This window comes from Phalacrocorax carbo, chromosome 1 (assembly GCF_963921805.1).
Source record: "Phalacrocorax carbo chromosome 1, bPhaCar2.1, whole genome shotgun sequence".
NCBI lineage: Eukaryota > Metazoa > Chordata > Aves > Suliformes > Phalacrocoracidae > Phalacrocorax > Phalacrocorax carbo.
In genome coordinates this window covers 50529662-50549310 of record NC_087513.1, presented here as the reverse complement: position 1 = coordinate 50549310, position 19649 = coordinate 50529662, and the positions used below count along the sequence as shown (strand labels likewise).

General features: G+C 42.4%; 1 protein-coding gene across 1 annotated transcript in view; it reads right to left on the bottom strand.

Annotated features, from left to right (window-relative positions):
- Positions 1–396: 396 nt before the first annotated feature.
- Positions 397–19649, bottom strand: part of CRADD (CASP2 and RIPK1 domain containing adaptor with death domain) — an 83233-nt gene continuing 63980 nt past the window's right edge. The window contains exon 3 of the mRNA XM_064450845.1: positions 397–916. Coding sequence (XP_064306915.1) covers positions 621–916 — 296 coding nt within the window. The 3' untranslated portion in view covers positions 397–620. The remainder of the gene's footprint in view (positions 917–19649) is intronic.

The following is a 19649-nucleotide window of genomic DNA, read 5'->3' as shown; positions in this document are numbered from 1 at the left end:
AATAATAATGGGAGAAATCCTCACAGGCACACTAGGTTCCTGTTACTTCCACTTAGGGCCAGTTTCAAGGGTAGACTAAGGTGGCAGCCATCTATCCTAGCCAGAAACTGTATGTGCTAAAACTTTTACAAATGTGAAATAAGCCACCTGCAATACCTGTCGTAAAATTGTTAAATTAGGAACAGTGATTATTCTCATTTCTTGCTGGGATATCAGGGAAGTAGCACTGGACAGCAGTAAAAAAGGCTCCTGCATAGTCCAGAAAACAGGTTAAACCAAGCGTTGCTCCTGCAATGAAACCAGAAACCTTGCTGAACTCGCTGCAGGGCCTCCTGCTTGCAAGGACTTTAAGTGTCACCCTATATCCCCACTGGAATAGTACAAAAGCGAACAGGAAAGAGTGATCCATTTTTAATGCCTGCTAAAAATTAATCTGGCATGAAAAGAATTATAAGTCACAAGATGCCACAGAAAATTGGAATATTTAAGCTTAATAAAACCACAGTTCCCAACCCTATTTTTTTCCAGTTTGAGGTGTCAGGTCTTCAAAATACATTTCAGTGAATCCTTATTATTTAATTTAACAAAGTACTTGAAAGCTCGCGATCAATAGCAAGGCTTCACTCAAGCATGTACTGTATCACAGAAGGATCCGCTTCTTCAGCCATCAGACTGGCTTGCAGACTTTGGATTGTTGCTTTTTTCCCCCAACGCTGTCTCCACAGGACAAACGCAGCTACAATCTGTGACTGCAGGTTGTGAGGGTGATTGACTTTACATCGATAGATGTCAGTATGGGACAAACCCAAGCACAGAACTATATGCTCCCATTCAGGTCCCAGTCTCCTCGCAAGCTTGTTCAGCTGCTGATCTGTTGGTGAAGTCTTCAAAATACATGGTGCAATTTCAGTTACATCTGTAAAAAAAGAAAAAGAAACAGAAAATGCATACACTAGGTGATACTGCAAATATTAATGTAAGACCTTGACAAAGGTGGGAATAAGCAAAGCTGAGGTGGAAGAATGAATTAATTAAAGAAACAGAATACATACTTACCTAGAAAAATTAATTACATAATCAACCAGAAGATCAGTTAGAAGAAAACTAATGCTCAGTGGACCATACAAGGGACCCTTGAGGCTTTGGGTGTCTGTAATCAGGATATCAGAATTCTACTCCAAAGCCAAGACTTCCAAAAGTAATTGTAGATTTTGGGGTAGTGAACAAGAAAGGTTTTCAAGGAACATGTTTCCAGCAGCCATCACCCTTTGAAAATCGATCTGCTTGCACCAGTACGATATAGTGACAAATAACAAATATGGGACCAATAATACTTCATTACTCCTATTCTATGACTTTTCATACACTTCAGAAGCGACTTTGATTCCTTAGCTACTAGGTATTACTCTATTTTTTAGCTGAGGGCTGTTCATCGGAAATTCTTCTGTCTCCTGAGATGCTGCTTACCCTTTATGCTCTGCCATATATGGCAAACTTTTCTTGAGGAGACCAGCTCTGAGGGCTTTTCTTCTATTTGAATGAACCCATAAGCATAGTTCAGGTGAACCCAAATGATCAGGGCATCAACACCGCTCCCCAGTACAAATTATGCTTCCTTATCTCTCATCCCAGTTTTAGTAACACTCCTGAAAACAGGCATGTACATGCTACAGCCCCATTCATCTGGCCTCCTTGAAGCTGTTTTCAGAAGAGTGCAAGGAAGTCCCATGTTCTCTCACAGATTTCTGCCCTATGTCCCTCAGTATTGCTCAAGTAGCCAACATGCCCCAGAACACACCCTGCACCTGAGAAGATGTTTAGCATTGAACTGGTACCTGAGTCACAGAGGGCAGGATCAATACAACTACCAAAACAGCTTTCGCAGGAAGCATTAAGGTAGCTGTAATTATCAGCAGTAAAAATATCTTAGGGACTCAGTATTTCTAACAAACACAAGTGACCTCTTTGTCTATTCCCTATGGTAATCTGATCATTTAAAAAAAAAAAAAAAAGCATTAATACAAACGGTGTTAATAGCGGAGTGAGAATACAGTGCTATTCAGAAACTTGCTGTATAGGATCCATCCCACCTAACTACAGATAGCCCCTCCTGAACTAATTATACTAGGATTAATTACTGCTAAAGACAGAAATAGGCTCTTCTAGAATACAATCCATCTCACTGGAAAGATGTCTAAAATAGATCAGATGAATTACTCCTCTAAACGTGCACATTTCTCTCCACTGACTGTAAAGGGAGCGCTGGGTATAATAAGCTCAGAGGTTGACGTCGATGCTGTAAACACCAGTGCTGGTGAAACGATTCTGTGCCTGTAAATTCAAACCACATACCAGTTGCTTTAAAAAGGTGCCTTTTAAAAAGCAGCATAAGATATCTATAAAGCATATTTGCACTTCGATACCCATTTCGATCACGAGCTGAAATGAAGGGTCAATGCAGCCTGCAATTGCTGCTCTACTTTTGCTGCTGAAGATACTGCGTCAAAACAGAGCAAAAATATCCCCAAGAAAATGCTAATTATAGCCTGTCAGTCTGAAGCAGCAGACTCCCTACAGAAGAGCTGCTTTGCAAAATCTAATTTATCGCTCCAATATCATGCTCGCAGTCTCCACTACAGCAGAAAAAGCTACACTATAAGCACCACTCCTTCATTTTATCAAAAGTAATTGTTTTTGCATAGAATACCCAGAGCCTGCAAACGTTTGTACAATTTAAGCCCAGTCATACATAAGTACTATACAAAGCTGCTTTGAGTAAAGGGAAAATTGCTTTCTGAAGAGTATTTAAATCCCTTTGATCTTTCTGTCTCCAGATTGCCAGAGGAACCCAGGGCAAGTGGCTGGTTCAGGGACAGAGCAGAGGATGCATGACTCCTGAAGGAGGCTGAGCAATACTGGCGTGGCTGCCCTACACTGTCACGTCACACGTGAAACCAGCTCCACAGGTAAGTCAGGATGAGGGATTGCCTTTCATAAATGCAAATATTTGAGAATAACTAAAATTTAAAATAAACATAGCTACACTGTGCTGTCGCCAATGCCACTTCTTGATATTAAACCCTTGCGCTGGCTTATGGTCAGCTACTAAGCATAAAGCAGCGTGCCCAAAGGAGCGCTACCTGCCAGCCTGGGCTTTTTGCTCTCACGCTGGAATTTTTATACTTCATGTTCACTAGCAGAATGATTTTATGATACTAAAATGTGATCAAGCAGGGAGGCCTAACAATAATACATGTCAGCTTGTCCATCCAGTCTTTGATATTAGGCAGATTTTTTTTACTACAACAAGTATCTTGCCTTCAGCATGTTATCAGCCCTTCAATAAGAATAAGAATAAAATCCATCCAGGAAATCTTTTCATCTTACTCTACCATCTGATTCTAATGTGGATGTGGAAAACTCTGGGACAGAAGCCAAATGTTAAATTTAATACAAAGGACCGTTATTTTAGTCCCACTTTATTTTCTGTGATAGCTCTTTTTCAGCTCTGATACAAAGTCACTGAGGAAAATCTGAGACAAGTATTACATGATGGGCAATATTATTTAGAGGAATAGAGAAATATTTAGTGGGATCTTTTAGTTATGACAAATGCAAAATCAAAAAAGATTTGTGTATGTTCTAGGATTAATGCCACTCAACTTGATAAACGTAATGGCATTTCAGGTAAAATGGAAATGAGTTTTCTGTGCTCAGCACCCAAGCTGCTTTGAACACATTGCAAAAACATTAGAGATGCCTGTTTTCGGTTGTGTTTGCTACAGATCCTCATTTATAATCTCCATTTCTCAGGAATTTCCTGAAGGAGGTAACAAGATCAGAGCCAAAGTTTCAATTATGCAGATCCTGCAGTTGCATTTGAAAGGTAAAATTTTGCAAAAAATGCGATGCTTTTCTTGCTTCAGGTGGATCCGCTGTGGAGGTGTACATGCTTATGTTAGATACATGCTTCAGCTTAGCATAATGAGGACTGCACTGTTAGAAATGGGAAGAAGCAGAGCTTGGGGCATCACCGGAGGGTGTTGAGGGCTTCCCCGGAGAAGGCGACTTGTGGTGCTGTCTCCTCCAGCGAGCACACTGAGTGAAACACTGCCCAGCTGTGGGCACGGTCTACACCGCAAAGCGCCAGGGCCACGCGCTGCGGAGGTTTAGAGGCTGAAGTCTTGCTGCTCATGCTGAAGCCACTAAGTCCCTGAGGAATGGAGAGCTGATGGATTTGTGCTGGTGCAGAGCTGCTCTCCTGGAACTGCTGGCCAGCTTGCTGCCACAGTGCTTGGGACCATGCAAATCCCCTTTCTCTGGGCTGGAGGTGGGGAGATCGCTCTCCACCCTGGTTTTGGAGCGGAAACCAACCCAGAGAAAGACCCGCAGCTCCTTCTATTCAAGCTGCAGCACGAGAAAACACACTTCTCCCTGTCTCCAGCTCTCACTGGTCAAGGAAGCTCATCTACCCTAAGCCTTTATCCTAGTTGTCCCAGTTAAAAAAATAGGCGATGTTGACAACTTCTGGCCCGTGTGTACGTGTGTGATTCCAGACCACTGCACAGACTGGGAGATACAATGGTGCTGGTGAGTGTGGACAGGAAACAGAACTGGATATAAATAGACAGTATCACAGATACGTACTAGACAAAACAGAGTAACCCAGAAACCAAAGCTATATATGGGGCAAAGGCAGCCAGTCACCACTTTTGCATTTCTTTTTCTCCAGAACCTCTCCAGCTTTAAGTAGGAGACTCCAAGAAGATGTTGCAACAATCAGGGGGATGGAAAATAAACTCACCCCAGCTCTGTTCCGCTTGGCACAAGTGGGAGGATGCAAGATAAAGTCCAGTGGAAATGGGCTTTGAATCACTGAAAAACTCTCTTGCTTTTGCTTTCTCATCACCACCTAAGACCATCTCTTAGCCTGTCTTGTGCCATTGGAAAATCTTTATCAGCATTGAGGAACTGACCTCCCTCTCTCCATGCTGCTGGAACACAGTGGGAACCAAGCAAGCTTGGCTCCAATGCAGGACACGGCAGTGAAACGTGCTGAGGCATTTTTGGGTGATCTGCAAAGTACCCAGCTGATTCCTCAGAACTGCCAGCAGCCCAAAGTGCCTTACGGTTTTGTCTAAAGGACCCTTCTCCATCTAAGTATGACTTCTCTGTGCACTACCAAAAGCATCTGGTGGAGTTTCAGGGAGCCTTCCCCCTTACGCAGTCAATACATTTTTACATGATGCAACACAAAACCAACTTTCTGGCTTTTGCTATTTGCTGTGTAAAAGGGAATTTGATAGAAATGATGTGCCTGAATCCAAAGTGCTGAAAAAGCCTCAATCAGCTGCTGCCTAATCCTGCAAGGACAACTCCTCAGGCAGTTCAGGAGACAGTTGGGGAGCCAGGGATACAATGGCCCACCCCTTGTTTAATAACTATCTAACAGATCTGTCCCTTGGGAAAGGATGTTCTGGGGACTGGTCTCTGCTTCTAGAGCTGCCTCTCTATTTTACCCATTTAAATGTCGATGTTCCTACTCATCAGATAAGAAGAGAGAAGCAGCCCTGGAAGAGGAGCGGGGAATCCAGGTCTCTCTGAGCTGCACACCCTAATGCTGAGGTGCACAGTCATGCTCTTCTTCATTCCCTTTCTCCTGATAAATCATTCCAGAAAATAAAATAAATAAAGATTTCCCTGGGAAGGGTCAAGAGTGCTTCCCAGCCTCTAGAATGGAGCCTGGTGGAGAGAGAACTCTCCTGGGAACCAAGGGGTATGCTGAAACAGGGCAAAATTGCACACAAAAGCCCTTGGCAGAAACAATGGTAGGCACATGCTCTGATTTTTATATAATCACATCAGAAACAGGTAGGTGATTCTGGGCTTCAGATCCTGCATTAAGTGGGACTGTAAAAAGGAGTAATCGCTTAGGCACGCATCTGGCCTCAGCATCTCCTGCTGATAGGTGTAAAGTCCTTTAGTGATCCGGACTCAAGTCACTAACCATTGTTCACTTGACTCTCTTACCAGATCCTGCTCGTAACTTCTGAAAAGTTCAAAGCAAGCATTTCAGAGTCCTCTTTAATCATCTTTCATGGCATCTGGAGTGCAGTTCTTCCCTAAGAAGTGCTAAAGTTAGATCAAGCAGTTCCACAAGCAGCAAACCAAAGAAGCCTTGTTTCCCCCAGGTGCAAGTCCTACAGCTGACTCATGCTTCAGGACTTCTCTCCTCCAGCTGCTTACCGATTCTCAAGACACTCATGACATTGCTCCTCTCCACAACAGCAACTAGACAGGCTTCTTGAAGTTAGCCAACAGGTTCAGAAGCTACTATGGGTACATGCATACATGCAACAGCCCTCAGCAGAGAAGCATACAGCCTTGGTTACTATACGAAATTACGCTAAAAGAGACATTGAAGCTCCACAGAGCCACCATGTCTAACATGCCAGCTGCCAGTGACATCTGGGACACTTTGGCTAAAGGGAAACATATATAATAAAAAATCTAGTGCCAGGCTCTGCTTCCCTCCAGCCCCCTCGAAGTGCAGTGCACTTGTTCAACTAGCCTGAGCCACAGACCCAGCAGTGGGTACTGGATGGGCATGGTCATGGTCAATGGTTGCCACTGTGTCCTGTGTGTTTTGGCAACTGTGTTATGTTCCAGAAATTATTTAATGACTGAATGTCACAATAGCAAACAACTTGTACATAACCAGGTATATTTGCTTTAAAGCTAAATCCCCTTGGCCTGAGCACAACGGTAGAAGTGGGTCATGAAGCAGAACAACACTTGGTGGATCAGGTTGGGACAGGCTTTCAAGAGCAGTGAGGTGGGGTTGCAGAACCTGAATTGGAAGACAAGTGTGTAACACTCCCGCTAATGGAGGGGTGGGAGACTTCTGAGAGCTGCAGCCCCCCTTGAGCTGCCGGAGATGCTGGAAGAAACAGAAAGCAAAGAGTAAGTGTTTTGAGGGATCCCAGTGGGTGCGGTAGACCACTGAAGTCAAAGGGCAGATGATGGTGGTGGTCCTTGTGAGAAAAGTGGAGTAAACAGAAGGTGCTGGATAACTGCAGGGGATGGCTTGGCTCAATTTGTTAGAAAAGGGAATGGGAGGTGACAGTGAGCCTCCATTTGTACAGCTGCTCTTCTGCTTTCTTGTTCAGCTGTTCTCTCCCAACGCTGTCCTAATAGGCGGAACTGCAGGCAAATGCCTGCCCTCTTCCTACAGCACATCCAAATTCATGAGCTCTAAGCCAACCTGTGGCAATGAATGGCTGGATTGCCAGACGGGAAAGTATCACACTAGATATACAACACATGGCAGGCTTACTCCCTCCTGTTGAAGTTAACAATGATCATGAAGCATTATAAGGTTATTTTGTAGCTGTGAACTTTAGAAGGGTCTGATTCAGGACCTGTTTAAATACAAGAAACAAGCTCAAATCACTGATCAGTGAAAAAAGTAGAACAGACTATCCAAAACGCAACCCCTACTGTATAATTTGGGCGTTGTTCTTTCTCTTGTTGTCATTGCTGCTAATTAAACACCAGACTGATTCAAAGGCTGGGAAGGGAACACCAGTGTTTTGCAACAGCTCCAAATAATCATGCTCCAGGGAACATGGAAAAATATTTCTCTTCTATATATCACCATATACGTATCTTTTCTATCCATCTGCAAACAGCACGGATCATGCAGTCCATCCGAAGTCTATTCAAACCACTATGGTTTGCCTCCTGGTGTCAGTGGGTTTCAAAAAGTGTTTGACCAAAGAGCAAGAAAAAATTGAACCAAATCCTGTACTATTTGAAGCAAGATGTCTGACCCCATTCTAGATATTTTTTCCATATATAAAGTTAGTACACTCAGATTCAAATAACATACAGGAGAAGATTAAAATAACTTGGAAAAGATGTATAGCCTTTTCCTGCTCTTAGGACACACGCAGCTGTTTCTCTGTCTCTCCTGCCGAATGCAAGTGGTGAGTTACATGGGTAGCTGCAAGGTGGATGACTGTGGTAGCTGTTCCACTTATCTGTTCTGGTTGCCTCCTCTGTAGGCTTCTGTTCACTACCAAAGAGACGCATACCTCCTTCATCCCATTCAAGGCTATCACAGGACACCATTTAACGATGACTGCCAAGCACGTGCTGATCTCTGATCTCTGCTTGGGAACTCCCTCTTCTTCCTCCCATAGAGCTGACTTAGCACAGCGAACTCCCAGTGATGGAAAACCTGCACCTCTGTAGGAACAACAGGCCCAGTTACTTTCCCAAGAATGCCTGTATAAATCCAGAATAAATACTATCTTCTCTAATGCAATCAAAATCAAATCTTGGTCAGTTAAATACTCAGACTAAACTACAGAATGAAATCTGTACCAGAAGCACATTAAAAGAAAAACACCTACAACAAGGGTTTAGGAAATGGCACATTTTTTTCAACTGACTACGTTACAGTAGAACAAATTTGACAGGAAATTTTATGTTCATCTGAGTATATGCTACAGTTATGCTTCATAAATGCAGGACTGTAAAGTTTCTGTATCCTGATAATTTCTGATCTGATGAATGCAAACAGTCATTAATATACAGAACGTGTATGAATAAAGCCAACCTCTGTCAATTAGTGATCATAAACCACTTACTTATAAGCGTACTTCTATCATGATAACTTACATTTCCATGTCTTGTAATTAAATTATGAAAGGCACTAATAAAAATGAAAGTAAATATGAAATAAATCTTTAAGACTGGCTGCATTCTTCCACATCATGCTGGTTTTTTAAGACTTGTATTAAAAGTCAGGAAGTTCTCTGTCTTATTTTAAATGAATTGGAATCTAATACTATGACAGCCAACTTGCAGAATAAATTGTGGCCATGATCCCGAGATAATCAAATCTACAGGAACTTTAAATGGTGTCGCTCAAGTGAAGCAGAATCCACCCATGGTACCAAATTCAGCTCCTTCCTGCCAAAAGCTTGCTGGGACTTAGCATTACTGGTGTCATTAAAATGAACATATATCTTCATTCATTGGCAATCTCTTCTCCTGTGTAAGCTCTAAAGCATCATGTTTTGTGACATTAAATACATTTTGAGTATTAGGGTAGGAAAAAAGACAGCATAAAATTGTGTAAATCTATAGGCAGTTCAAGAATGCAGATGTTTGTATTTTGGCTCAATACCAGCAGCTAATTCGTATATTCTTTATCACTTGCTAATGACTGCCTAGTAGCTGCGGATGCAGCAGCAGACTGCTAAAACCTGAAACATAAACATTCAGATTTCATGACAAAAGTTTTCAGTTGTTTCCCCACTGTTCAGTTCCAGTAGCTACACAGTTTTCCTGAACTTTTTTTTTAATGTCTTACACGTTTTGTACCTCCACAGACCTCTGCTATACTGATGGCCTTCAGTATTAATCCATGTTAAAGAGATTGACAGAGAAGTACCTAAATAAATTTGTGCTGTCTTAAGTTTTCACCCTTTTCAAGCCATAGGGAGCAACCCCTGGGTTTAAAGAGTTGAAAGAAATTGGGTTTTCACTTGTTCACTTGCTTTTTACAGGAAAGAGCAAGGAGGAAGTTTCAGCCGTTAACAGTGTGGATGTTACTGTTTCCCATGCAAAAAATGAATTATATCCTGACCTAGTATTTCTCTGCTCTTGCATACCATGAAAACAAATAATTAATTTCATAAATAAAGTGGCAACTACAGATGCATGCAAGGAAAAGAATACCTATGCAAAGAAAACACAAACACAACATATATTTGCTCTCTTTTCAAGCAGGATTACCTAAGCATTGCAGACAGGATTGGACTTAATTATTCTGTGGTTTTTGGTGTAGGGTTTTTTTGTCTTTTTTAGCAGCATTTGATGCTGCTGTAGACACTGAAGTGGAAGTAAAACTTGCTTCATATTTCCTATGAATTTCTATATTGTTATTCGTAAATAAGCTGTATGCATCAGCACTGAAGCCACAGCTAATGATGGCATCCTTGCAGTGATGCCTTTGATATAAATCAAAGCATGCAGCAGTACACTAAGGAAAAAAGAAATATCTACTCGGCTGGGAGGTTCTGAGGAACACCTGAGCTTTCAGGAATTATTTGGAAGAACTGCTTAAATACAGATACCAAGCATTCAGACCCTGGCCAAAGATTTTCTTCCAAATGAACAAACATGACTTGAAAAGTTATATGGAAAGAAGATGTATGAGCATTTTTTGGAAGCTGTGTGCAACTAGTTGTTCGGTACCACAAAGCTACCTGATAGCCTGACAGAGCAGAGACAAGAGTCTCTAGTTTATATGCTGGCAGTCACATCAGGAGTCAACTCAGGAAATAATGCTGAAAAAATAAAATTCTGAAGTATGCCAGTGAATTCCTATATACGTTTGAATGTTCTGCAGTTCTTAGTGAATTCAGCAGAGTTTGACAATACTCACAGCACTTTCAACCATTAATTATTGGTCTGAAGCACACAGAGCCATCATTTCCCTCAGTCAAGTTTCTTCTCCATGCTATCACAAATAATAATTAATAATCAGCGGATGGTTGTACGAAGTCATGACGATCATAAAGCACATTCATATTTACAGTACACTTCTCATGTTTTCATAGGAGGCGAATGTTTACCTGGGTGGGCAGGGCAGCTCTGACAGAGTAATTCACCCACTCTAAGTGCAAAACAAAGACAACTGCAGCAATTAATGATTAGTTTGTCAGCTAGGTGACAAACTTATAATGCAACATTTGTCAGCGGGTTGGAAGTTAACTTCTTTCAACAGATGCTACTTGAAAGCTTATTTCAAATAGCTTGAGCTGTCTTTCAAAGAGCCGAGGCAAGTGTTAATCCTGCTGCTCCTTTGCGTGCAAGAATCATGGCAGACTCCTTGGACTTTTTATCTGCCGAGTACAATAAGTGAGTAAATTTTTTACTAGCAACTTTCCTACCAAGAAATCTTTCTAAAGGCTGCAGCATTTTAACAATAAAATCATGTGCTTGGACTTTAGCTATCGATGTTCCTTTCACGCAACAACAAAAATCATACTGCCAGTACGAAGGACTGGTTTTTTTATATAACACAACTAATCATACATGTTTCCCTTACAGGACTTAAACCAAGTATGACAACAAGGCATTATATTTAGTCTTGATAAAACTGTTCATTCCTCCTAGAGATTTTTTTTCTTCAAGTTGGCTCTTCTTTTTGCTTTGGCTCGAGTAGTTAGAAATATCAGAACCGAAGATCTGCGCAACAGATGGAGCTTGGTTGAGAAGAATGCCTTTGGCTGGTGAGGATCTTTGCCTGGCAGGTGTCAAACCAAAATTAATACTGCACATATTATGCTTTACCGAGTTTCAGATTTTAGCGAAGTGAGACTGCGTTCCTTCCTGACCACAAACATATATTAATAGAACAAGCCATGCAGAGCAAGCTAAAACAGTACAATCATTATGCTGAATCCTTCACCGCTTGGCATTTTATTTAATCATTTACACCCATGCAAAACAAGTAAACAAAATGCAGCTGGTTAGTGTCTCTACAGACATTTTGTGCAGGTGAAAAAGACTTCACAAAATGCCATAAGCAACACGGACCTGGACCCCTCTTCCTTTCTTTTTTCTTTTGTTGTTTGTGTTAGTGCCTTAAAGGCATATGAACTTTAGTAGACTTTTTGACATTTCAAAATCAACAGGAAAAAACAGGTACTGGTACTAAAATACACTGCTCAGCTACAGCCGGTTGCTACGGCTGGCTTGCCAAGCAGGCGACTCAACAGCCTGAGTGAGAAGGCAGGGCTTTCCATAGGTGTCAGGAAGGAGAGCTTCAGGTGGCATCACCTGTTTCTCTGCATTTCCAGACTAGTGGGAGGCTTAGCATTGCACCCGGCCCTCTCAAGTGCCAAGTCACTTGAAGATCTGAAAGAAACTGGTTTGGAATCTCATGGCTGGTTTGACAGATCGGTACTGTCCAAAAGCAACTTTAGCTGACTGATAGAGCAGTAACTTTAGAAGGTCACAGTGAGAGGACTTTTAATTATCTGTAAAGCAAATGTGAGATTATATTTTTTGTGTGTGTGTATAAATAAAGAAATACATAAACATTTTCAAATTCTTAATAAAAAAAGAGGAAAGTCATAGACATTTGCCAGTCAAATTCATCCCTTTTTTGATTTCATTTCCACAAACTCAGGCTAGGGACCTGTCACACCACCCTGTGAGAAAAAGGATGAAAATGGGAGCGTGTGTGAAGGCATTTCATAAACAGAGGTCCCAATTCACAGAGCACTTTACACTACCACGGGTTTGATGAGTTCTCCGTTCCCCTCTGAGTCAGCGCTGACCTAACATCCCGCGCGATGTGCTCACCGGCGTGGCTCGTGGCTGCCCTGTGACACGGCTTGTATCGGGTGACACGGCACGCTGACCAGCTGCAGTCATCAGAGATCCCAAGACAGCACTGAAAGTAATGAGGTGACTCACAGCTGCAACCACGTACTTGAAGGCTGCGGACCCAATTACTCTCTTACTCACTCAGGAATAGTATTTTGCCAAATCAACTGAAGGAAGTTTGAAATCAAACAAGCTGTTAGCAAGCATTCGTATTACTTGCAGTATTTGTAGAAGATTTATGCCAGTATTAGTGGGACAATTCATATGCAAAACCTAAACATTTGAAAAAATCTTTTGCTTACTCAATTAATTTTCGTGTCTCGTGCATACAGAACAATGTTTTCCCTCACAGTTTTGTAGTCTACTAGCTGCCAGATTTTGATCCAGAATTGAAATTTCAGTCATTTTGGCTTTTCTACATAGCGAATCAGAAATAAAAAGGTTTTAACATCAGAAATGAAAAGGCTGGAAGATCAGACAGACCATAAAAGATTTGTTTTACTTGGTTTGGGATTTTTACACAGCTATGCCTAACCTAAGATTGAAACAAAACCAAAAGGCAAAACAGAAAACTAGACAAATCTGTTCCGTCCCAGAGATGCAGAAGTACAAACGATGCTTGTGTCCCTGGGGGAGCCAAATCTGAAATCCTGATATGAACAAGAGAAAAGGGCTGTTATTTCCTCAACAACTGTTCCTGACATCACAGCTACCTCCTAGAGGTAACAATGGAAAAGCAATCTTAAAAGAGAATTTTTTTTTTAAGCAAATATCTTTCTAGTTCTACAAACTCATAAACAAAGAGATCACGTGGTTTTTTTTTTATAATGCTGAGAATTTTATTGCCAGAACTGTAAACATCAACTTCTTTCTCTTCCTTCCTTCTTAAGATGTAACTGCTAGGTGTTGGCTGCCTTTATATTAAAGAAATCAAACACGCCCTGCAATGAACCTTGTAATTGATTTCAGCGTTAGCCAGGGTTAAATATTTTGAGCTTCGCATTCAGCGTGCACTACCTAATTTTGTGTGTGCGCTACTCAGAGAAGAGCCAAATGATCTGGTGATGTGAGGTTAACACATTCAGCAAAAGTGGCCTCAAATTTCCACTTGCGGAAATACACCATACCACATCAGCGTATGCAAACCCAACTTTGCTGTGTACAAACCACACAAACAGTGCCCAGCTACCTAACCTGACCTTCCACTTGCACTTTAGTGTGTGTAAATATGCTAATGACAGGCACAGAGGGTTCATGTGCAAGTTTACAAGTTCAAGTGCAGAAGACAGATGAAAATTTGGCTGCAGTGCTTTGGTTTTCCCTCATTTTGGGAGATTCCAACTTTCTCAGTCTGTTATACAGACTAAGAGATGCGTCCTAAAGCCACAAGACTGAACTATTTAAATATCTTTATTCAATTTTTTAGACAGAAAATGAGATCCTTTGTCTGCTTGAAAGAGGTTGACAGGAGCATGAAGGTACTGCTATGATTCAGGCTTGTCAAGACACATTATTTACCAGATATTACTTACTGATATTGATATTGTATCTGAGTCACTGGAGAACTTTAGGCAACCCATGAAAAGTCCTTGCTCAAGACATCTTGGAATCTAGAGATTTATGAAGGTTCTCACTTCCAAAATTACGGAGTGAATGGGGACTGTCCAGCTGAAAACTGTGAAGACCCTCAATGTTTTCAGGAAGTCCTGTGCAAGTGGATTGTGAGACTCGGGACAAGAATCCCTGGATCACCACAAGAAGCCACTGGTCCTTTTTAAACAGCCCAGGTCCAAAGCATTCCACAAAGAGACTCAACAGACCCCTTCTGTAAACCAAGCAAGGAAAGCAGAAGCAATTTTTAATACTGTTCTTTGTGTCATGCAATTATTTCCACATGCAAGTAAAGAAACTCAGCCAACCAAGGACGCCTGTGTCTGGGAGCACCGCAGGAGCACACCTTTTACAGGGAACAGAAGTATGTTTGGAACAGCTGAACATAAGCTTAATGGAGTAATTTCAAAAAACATTAAATTGTCTTAGATACACAACTGCAAAAAATTTGTAGCTCCGTAAACCCACAGATTGCTATTTTAAAGACAGTTTCATTAAGAAACACAGCTTGAGAGTATCTATCAAATAAGATCAGAGCTACATGCAGGGACAGCGGGAGGCAGCTGAAGCAATCTGCAGCACAGCTCTGGTGCTCATTGGTCTCTGACCCTGAGAAAAATATAATTACTGTATGAATACACATATTAGACCAAGAAAGTCTAGGAGAAGACAAAACTCTAGTAGAAAGAGATGGTGAGAACTCCTTGGGTTTTACGCAAGTCTGCAGCTCTCTATGTCTCAATCCAATATACTTAGTTAGACTGACAACACATCTGTGGCTTTAATTTTGAAGTCCACATTTTTCTATGGGAATCATTAAATATGACACACTTGTCCTGTTCAACAGAAAAACAAATCTGCATCTACTTTTTATTCCTCTGAAGCCTTAATTTAATTGTGCAACATTTGCTTTAGAAACATATTTGAAGATGTTTTAGATATTACCTCATTTGTACACCATCCCAGGCTTTCCAGGAACTCTGAACCAACAGTCTCCTAGCCTTTCTTATATCTGAACTACTGTATTTTATGGCTTCCACACTGTACTGTCTGGAAGTCAGACACTCCCTGTGAGACTGGCGTTGTTGTGTTAAATACTAACATGTCGGGAGGAGAGGCACTGCGCCGGAGAGCTTGCAATCTCAGGTGCGGGTTGTGAAAAAGGCTTTGCATGTATTAGTTTATGTACACAGAGATTGCTGTGATTGTGTTCAGATAACTCCTACGGCCTATGCAGGTAAAAAAAAAAAAGCACCAGAGGAGCCGACAGCTCGGCAGCTCATCCATGCTGGATTTCCTGCTCATGACCACTGCTTTGAAAGGTGGCCATCATCAGATGCCGATGGAGCCCTGCTACATCTCTGCGGTTTTAATCAGAGAACCTAATTTACCAGGTCCCAGAAATGTAAGTAATAAATTGTCCCAAATAATCTCAAGTATGGAGTTGAGCATACTGGAATTTGGAAATCCACTGAGGTACTGATAACCAAAGGGAGTAGGCAACCAAAGGGGTCAGCAGCTATTTGAGCTAGAAAGGCTGAAATGTTACGAAGACAAACATGCACACGTGTGCTTGGGACGAGGCTGGGGCTCCGTACAGCTTTTGATCCATGGAGCTAGGAGAGCTCCACACAAAGGAGCTCGCATGCATTTAAGATGGAGGCAGTGAAGTTTTGCCCTATTCTGTTTTCAGTCGTCCAGTGACCACAGGTAACTCATGACAGTATCTGAAAATATCTCCTATCTGTGCTCTTTGTGCATGCAGGTGCTGTCATGACAGTTTCTCAAAAATTCATGAAAAGCTACACCAAGACTATAGCTGACCCACTGTCACCGCTTACCAAAACATCTTCCAACACCTGCACCTCACCTCTGTTCTGCCAGTTGCTTCACGTGGAATTTAAGGCATTGGGTTTAATCTGGAAAAAAAACACCTCTGAGTCAAATCCTGATGTCTGCATTTACACAAAGTGATAGACTTTCCCAGACAATTCACAGTATGGATTCCATCTGGTCTCCCACTCTTAGCACTGTCTTAGCCTATTCCCACTGTCTGCCACCTCCTCCATCTCTCCTCTCGTCCCTGCTTTGTACCGCGGCTGCTGGAGGACCCTGGAGCCGGGGCAGGGTGCTACCACCATGTCCCTCCATAACAGAAAGGCAATTGGTCTCTCTCCTAACCCACGCTGGACAGGCACACAGCCCTCCCACCAGATGGGTGGACTCAGCTGTGTCAAAGGTATGCTGCAAGTTTTTCTGTAACAAAAATCTCCTCCTACTTTTAAATAATGAATTTGTTATTTTCTTTTTTTCTTCCTTCTCCAGTTTTTTTCTCTCCTTCCCCGCCCACTTTTTCATGCAGGAAGGAGAGTGACAGGGAGAATAATGATTTCCTCAGCTTCTGTTGGAAAAAAAAACACGAAAATTTTCCACCAAGGCAGAATTTTTTTCTGTTTTTTTTTTTTCACTGAGGTTCAGAAGCCATTTTTTTTATTTAAAATTTCCTAAATAAGCGCTCAGTTAACACTGGCTCTTGGTGTGGAAGGTAGCAGGGAGCTGGTACCTCTGTTTCGTTTAGCACAGATCCCAGCCTTAAGTGTGGCAAGAGGTCAGCTTGAATTTTTCTCTTGAATTGTATCTTTGCAAACCGCTTTTCAGGGTTTCGGCTGTATAAATCAAAACCCCATAGCCCAGCGTGGATGCACAGCTTGTGATGCTTTCCTTCTGCCAGTTGGCTTTGCACACCCCCGGTGTTAATCCCCACTGGCTCCACATGTTCGGGAAGGAGGGAAGAAAGCACTGGTGAGCGAGGAGAGGACCGGAGCGGCCAAAAGCCGGGGCAGCCTTCCCAAGCACGGAGAGAGCGGCAGAGACTGGGTCGGCTGGTAAAGGAGAAGAAAAAGACACCCAGGCTACTGATTTTCTAATGGGGTTGATGGGCAGAGTCTGAGCAGGTTTGGGACCCTACAGTCACTGACAAGAATGGGGTGCATGTATATATCACTCACTGTCTCTGCTTCTGCTCAGGAGTCAACCTTGTTTAAGGCATGCTTTGTCTGAGCAGATGGCAAAGCATGATGGCTCCTGGATTAAGATTTTGCTGCCAGACCAGCCCCTGGCAGTTTTCAAAAATAAAGACTGCTGCTCTCTTTACCAATGCAAAAATAGCTGTCTCTCCAAGTCCCTCCTTCAAACTACTATTTTATGTATTACAGGAGCACATATCTAGCCAGACTATATAATTAATGTTACACAATTTTAAATTAACTACCTACAACAATCTTCCTGGTTTAACTGGTGGTGTTGTTGGAGGGTTTGGGGGGTTTTCTTGAGGCTACTAGGTAATTCCCAATTCCCAGCTAGAAATTCACAAGGTTCAGAGCAGAGCCTGCACCACCAGGTGCAGAAGGCGACCCACTGTTTTGGTTATATAGTGTCTCCCATGAAAAAAAAACAACAAATGCTTGTGACACAGTAACAAGCCCAAACCCTATTTGCAATAACAAGTACATGAGGCAGGACTGTACCAGAAAAGACAGTGACAGAAACACATAGTGATTTAGTTTACGCCTTTGGCTTTTTTTTTTTTTCTTCATGTATTTTTGGCCAGGAACCTTCTATAAAGCTTGGCTGTTACCCTAACAGGCCCTTCCTAGCAGTCTCCAAGGGGATGCTGCGATGACAAGGCAGCACAGCTTCCTTTGGGTATCCCTCCTTCCAATGGCATGGCAGGGCTGACCGGCACAGCGAGGTAGAACTCAATGCCACCCTGACCCGGCAGCAGGGTGTTGGCCTCCTAAAACTCAACAACTATCTGCAAAACTTAAAATAGTGAAAGTCCAGTGACCATCACTGGCACAAGTAAGTTCCATGTGAACCAGCACAAATAACAGCTCTTGGAAACATGACAAGTTCTGGGGACAAACAACCATCATGCTCTTTGCTCCGTGACTCTAAGTCTGCTTGCACCTGGAAATAGGAGCAGAAGAAACATCCCAACTGCGTGCGCACACACACACACACGCAACTTCTCAGCAGACCACCAGCAACTGTCGATCCAGGAACTACAGCTGGAACACAGCAACCCTACACCAGCGATAAAGCACTGATGGGTCAGATTTTCTGGTGTCAGCCCAAATTCAGGATCACAGAGCATGCATCGGCCAAACCAGATGTTCTTCCAAGCTTCAGCCTTGAGCTGTGCTGTGTGGAATTGCTGCTTTCCACATGGAACATCTCATTAAGAGCAGTGTCTGCCATGGCAACTGCAATAGTACCATGCATTTCTGGTGTGATAAGCTCTATTTAGAGTGGGAAAGTCTTGCTTTGTGAGCTGAAAAGCAAACCAAACAACGAGCAATGAAGTCCAGAGCTTCAGGCCAAAGGTTTTAATATCTGGTGTTGGTCCTGCTTCCCAAAACAAAGGACAGTTTATACACTCTGTAGACATTTTCTGTCTGAAGCAATGCTAACACATTATCTCTTTATTTACACTGCACACGAAGTGTCCTGCACCCCCACCCACACAATGGCCTGAATCTAGATCCACCCTGCTGTTGTTCATGGGAGGAAATCTAGGTGTGTTGCAGAGCCAATGCGTCCTAATACTCTGCAACAACATCAGGCAGAAAAGACAACGCGGGTCCTTCCTCACAAGGCTCCAGGGTCCTCCCAGAATGATTTTAATACTGCCTGTGGCAAGGAGAGGGGGGAATGGTAGACAGATCTGTGGCAGAGCTGAAAACTCAGGACTTCTGGAGTCTCCGTCATATGCTGTAATTGCAAAATCATGCTGTCTGTCTTCCACATACACAGCAAATCTTTTTCTCCCTTTATCCTTGGAGGGATTGAAATTATTAGGAAATTCCCTAAGCTTTCCTTACTTTGGTTTCTTCCCTCATTTCTTCAAAAAAAGATCAGGCCATTGAATGCAGTCTGGACTTTCACTTCCAAATACTTCTTTCAGCATGGAAAGGACCAACGATGGAACAACGAAGCAAGTCACCCTATTATGCAACAGATGGGAAAACTATTTGTGCCGGTACTCTGTGGTTTTCATTCCTCTGCAGGCTGCTTTCCTCCAGGGAATTCCAGTAACTGGACTAATTGAAGTGTGTTTTGACAAGTTATAACAGCCCAGAAAACCCACCTATGAAATTACATCCTAGTAGCATCTTCCAAAGTAAACTGAAATCTTGGTATCACAGCTCATTTGGGAAACTACTATGCCATAGCTTTCATTTGTTATGAGAACATAGCGTGCGTTTTTGTTGTAAATAACAGGTGGTGTTACACCTAATGACGTGTTTTAACCTTCCCCCGTACCAGGTTTTTGTACTGGCAGGGGGGCCATGGATCATCTCCTGAAACTCTAACCAGAATAAAAACATACAGTCTTAATTTAGTCTCATTTCATCTACTCTCACTTGAGGTGACTCCCTCTCAAAGTCATCAGCTCACCCCTGAGGATGTCTGCCCGTCCCCAATATACAAAATAATTGAAGGAAATCAGAACAAGGTGCCAGCAATGATGATGATGGCCTGCTGGGAAGACAGGGGCACTGGCAGAGCATAAGAACCGGACAACATTGTTCTGAGAAAGTCTTCTTGCTACTAAAACCAGCAGT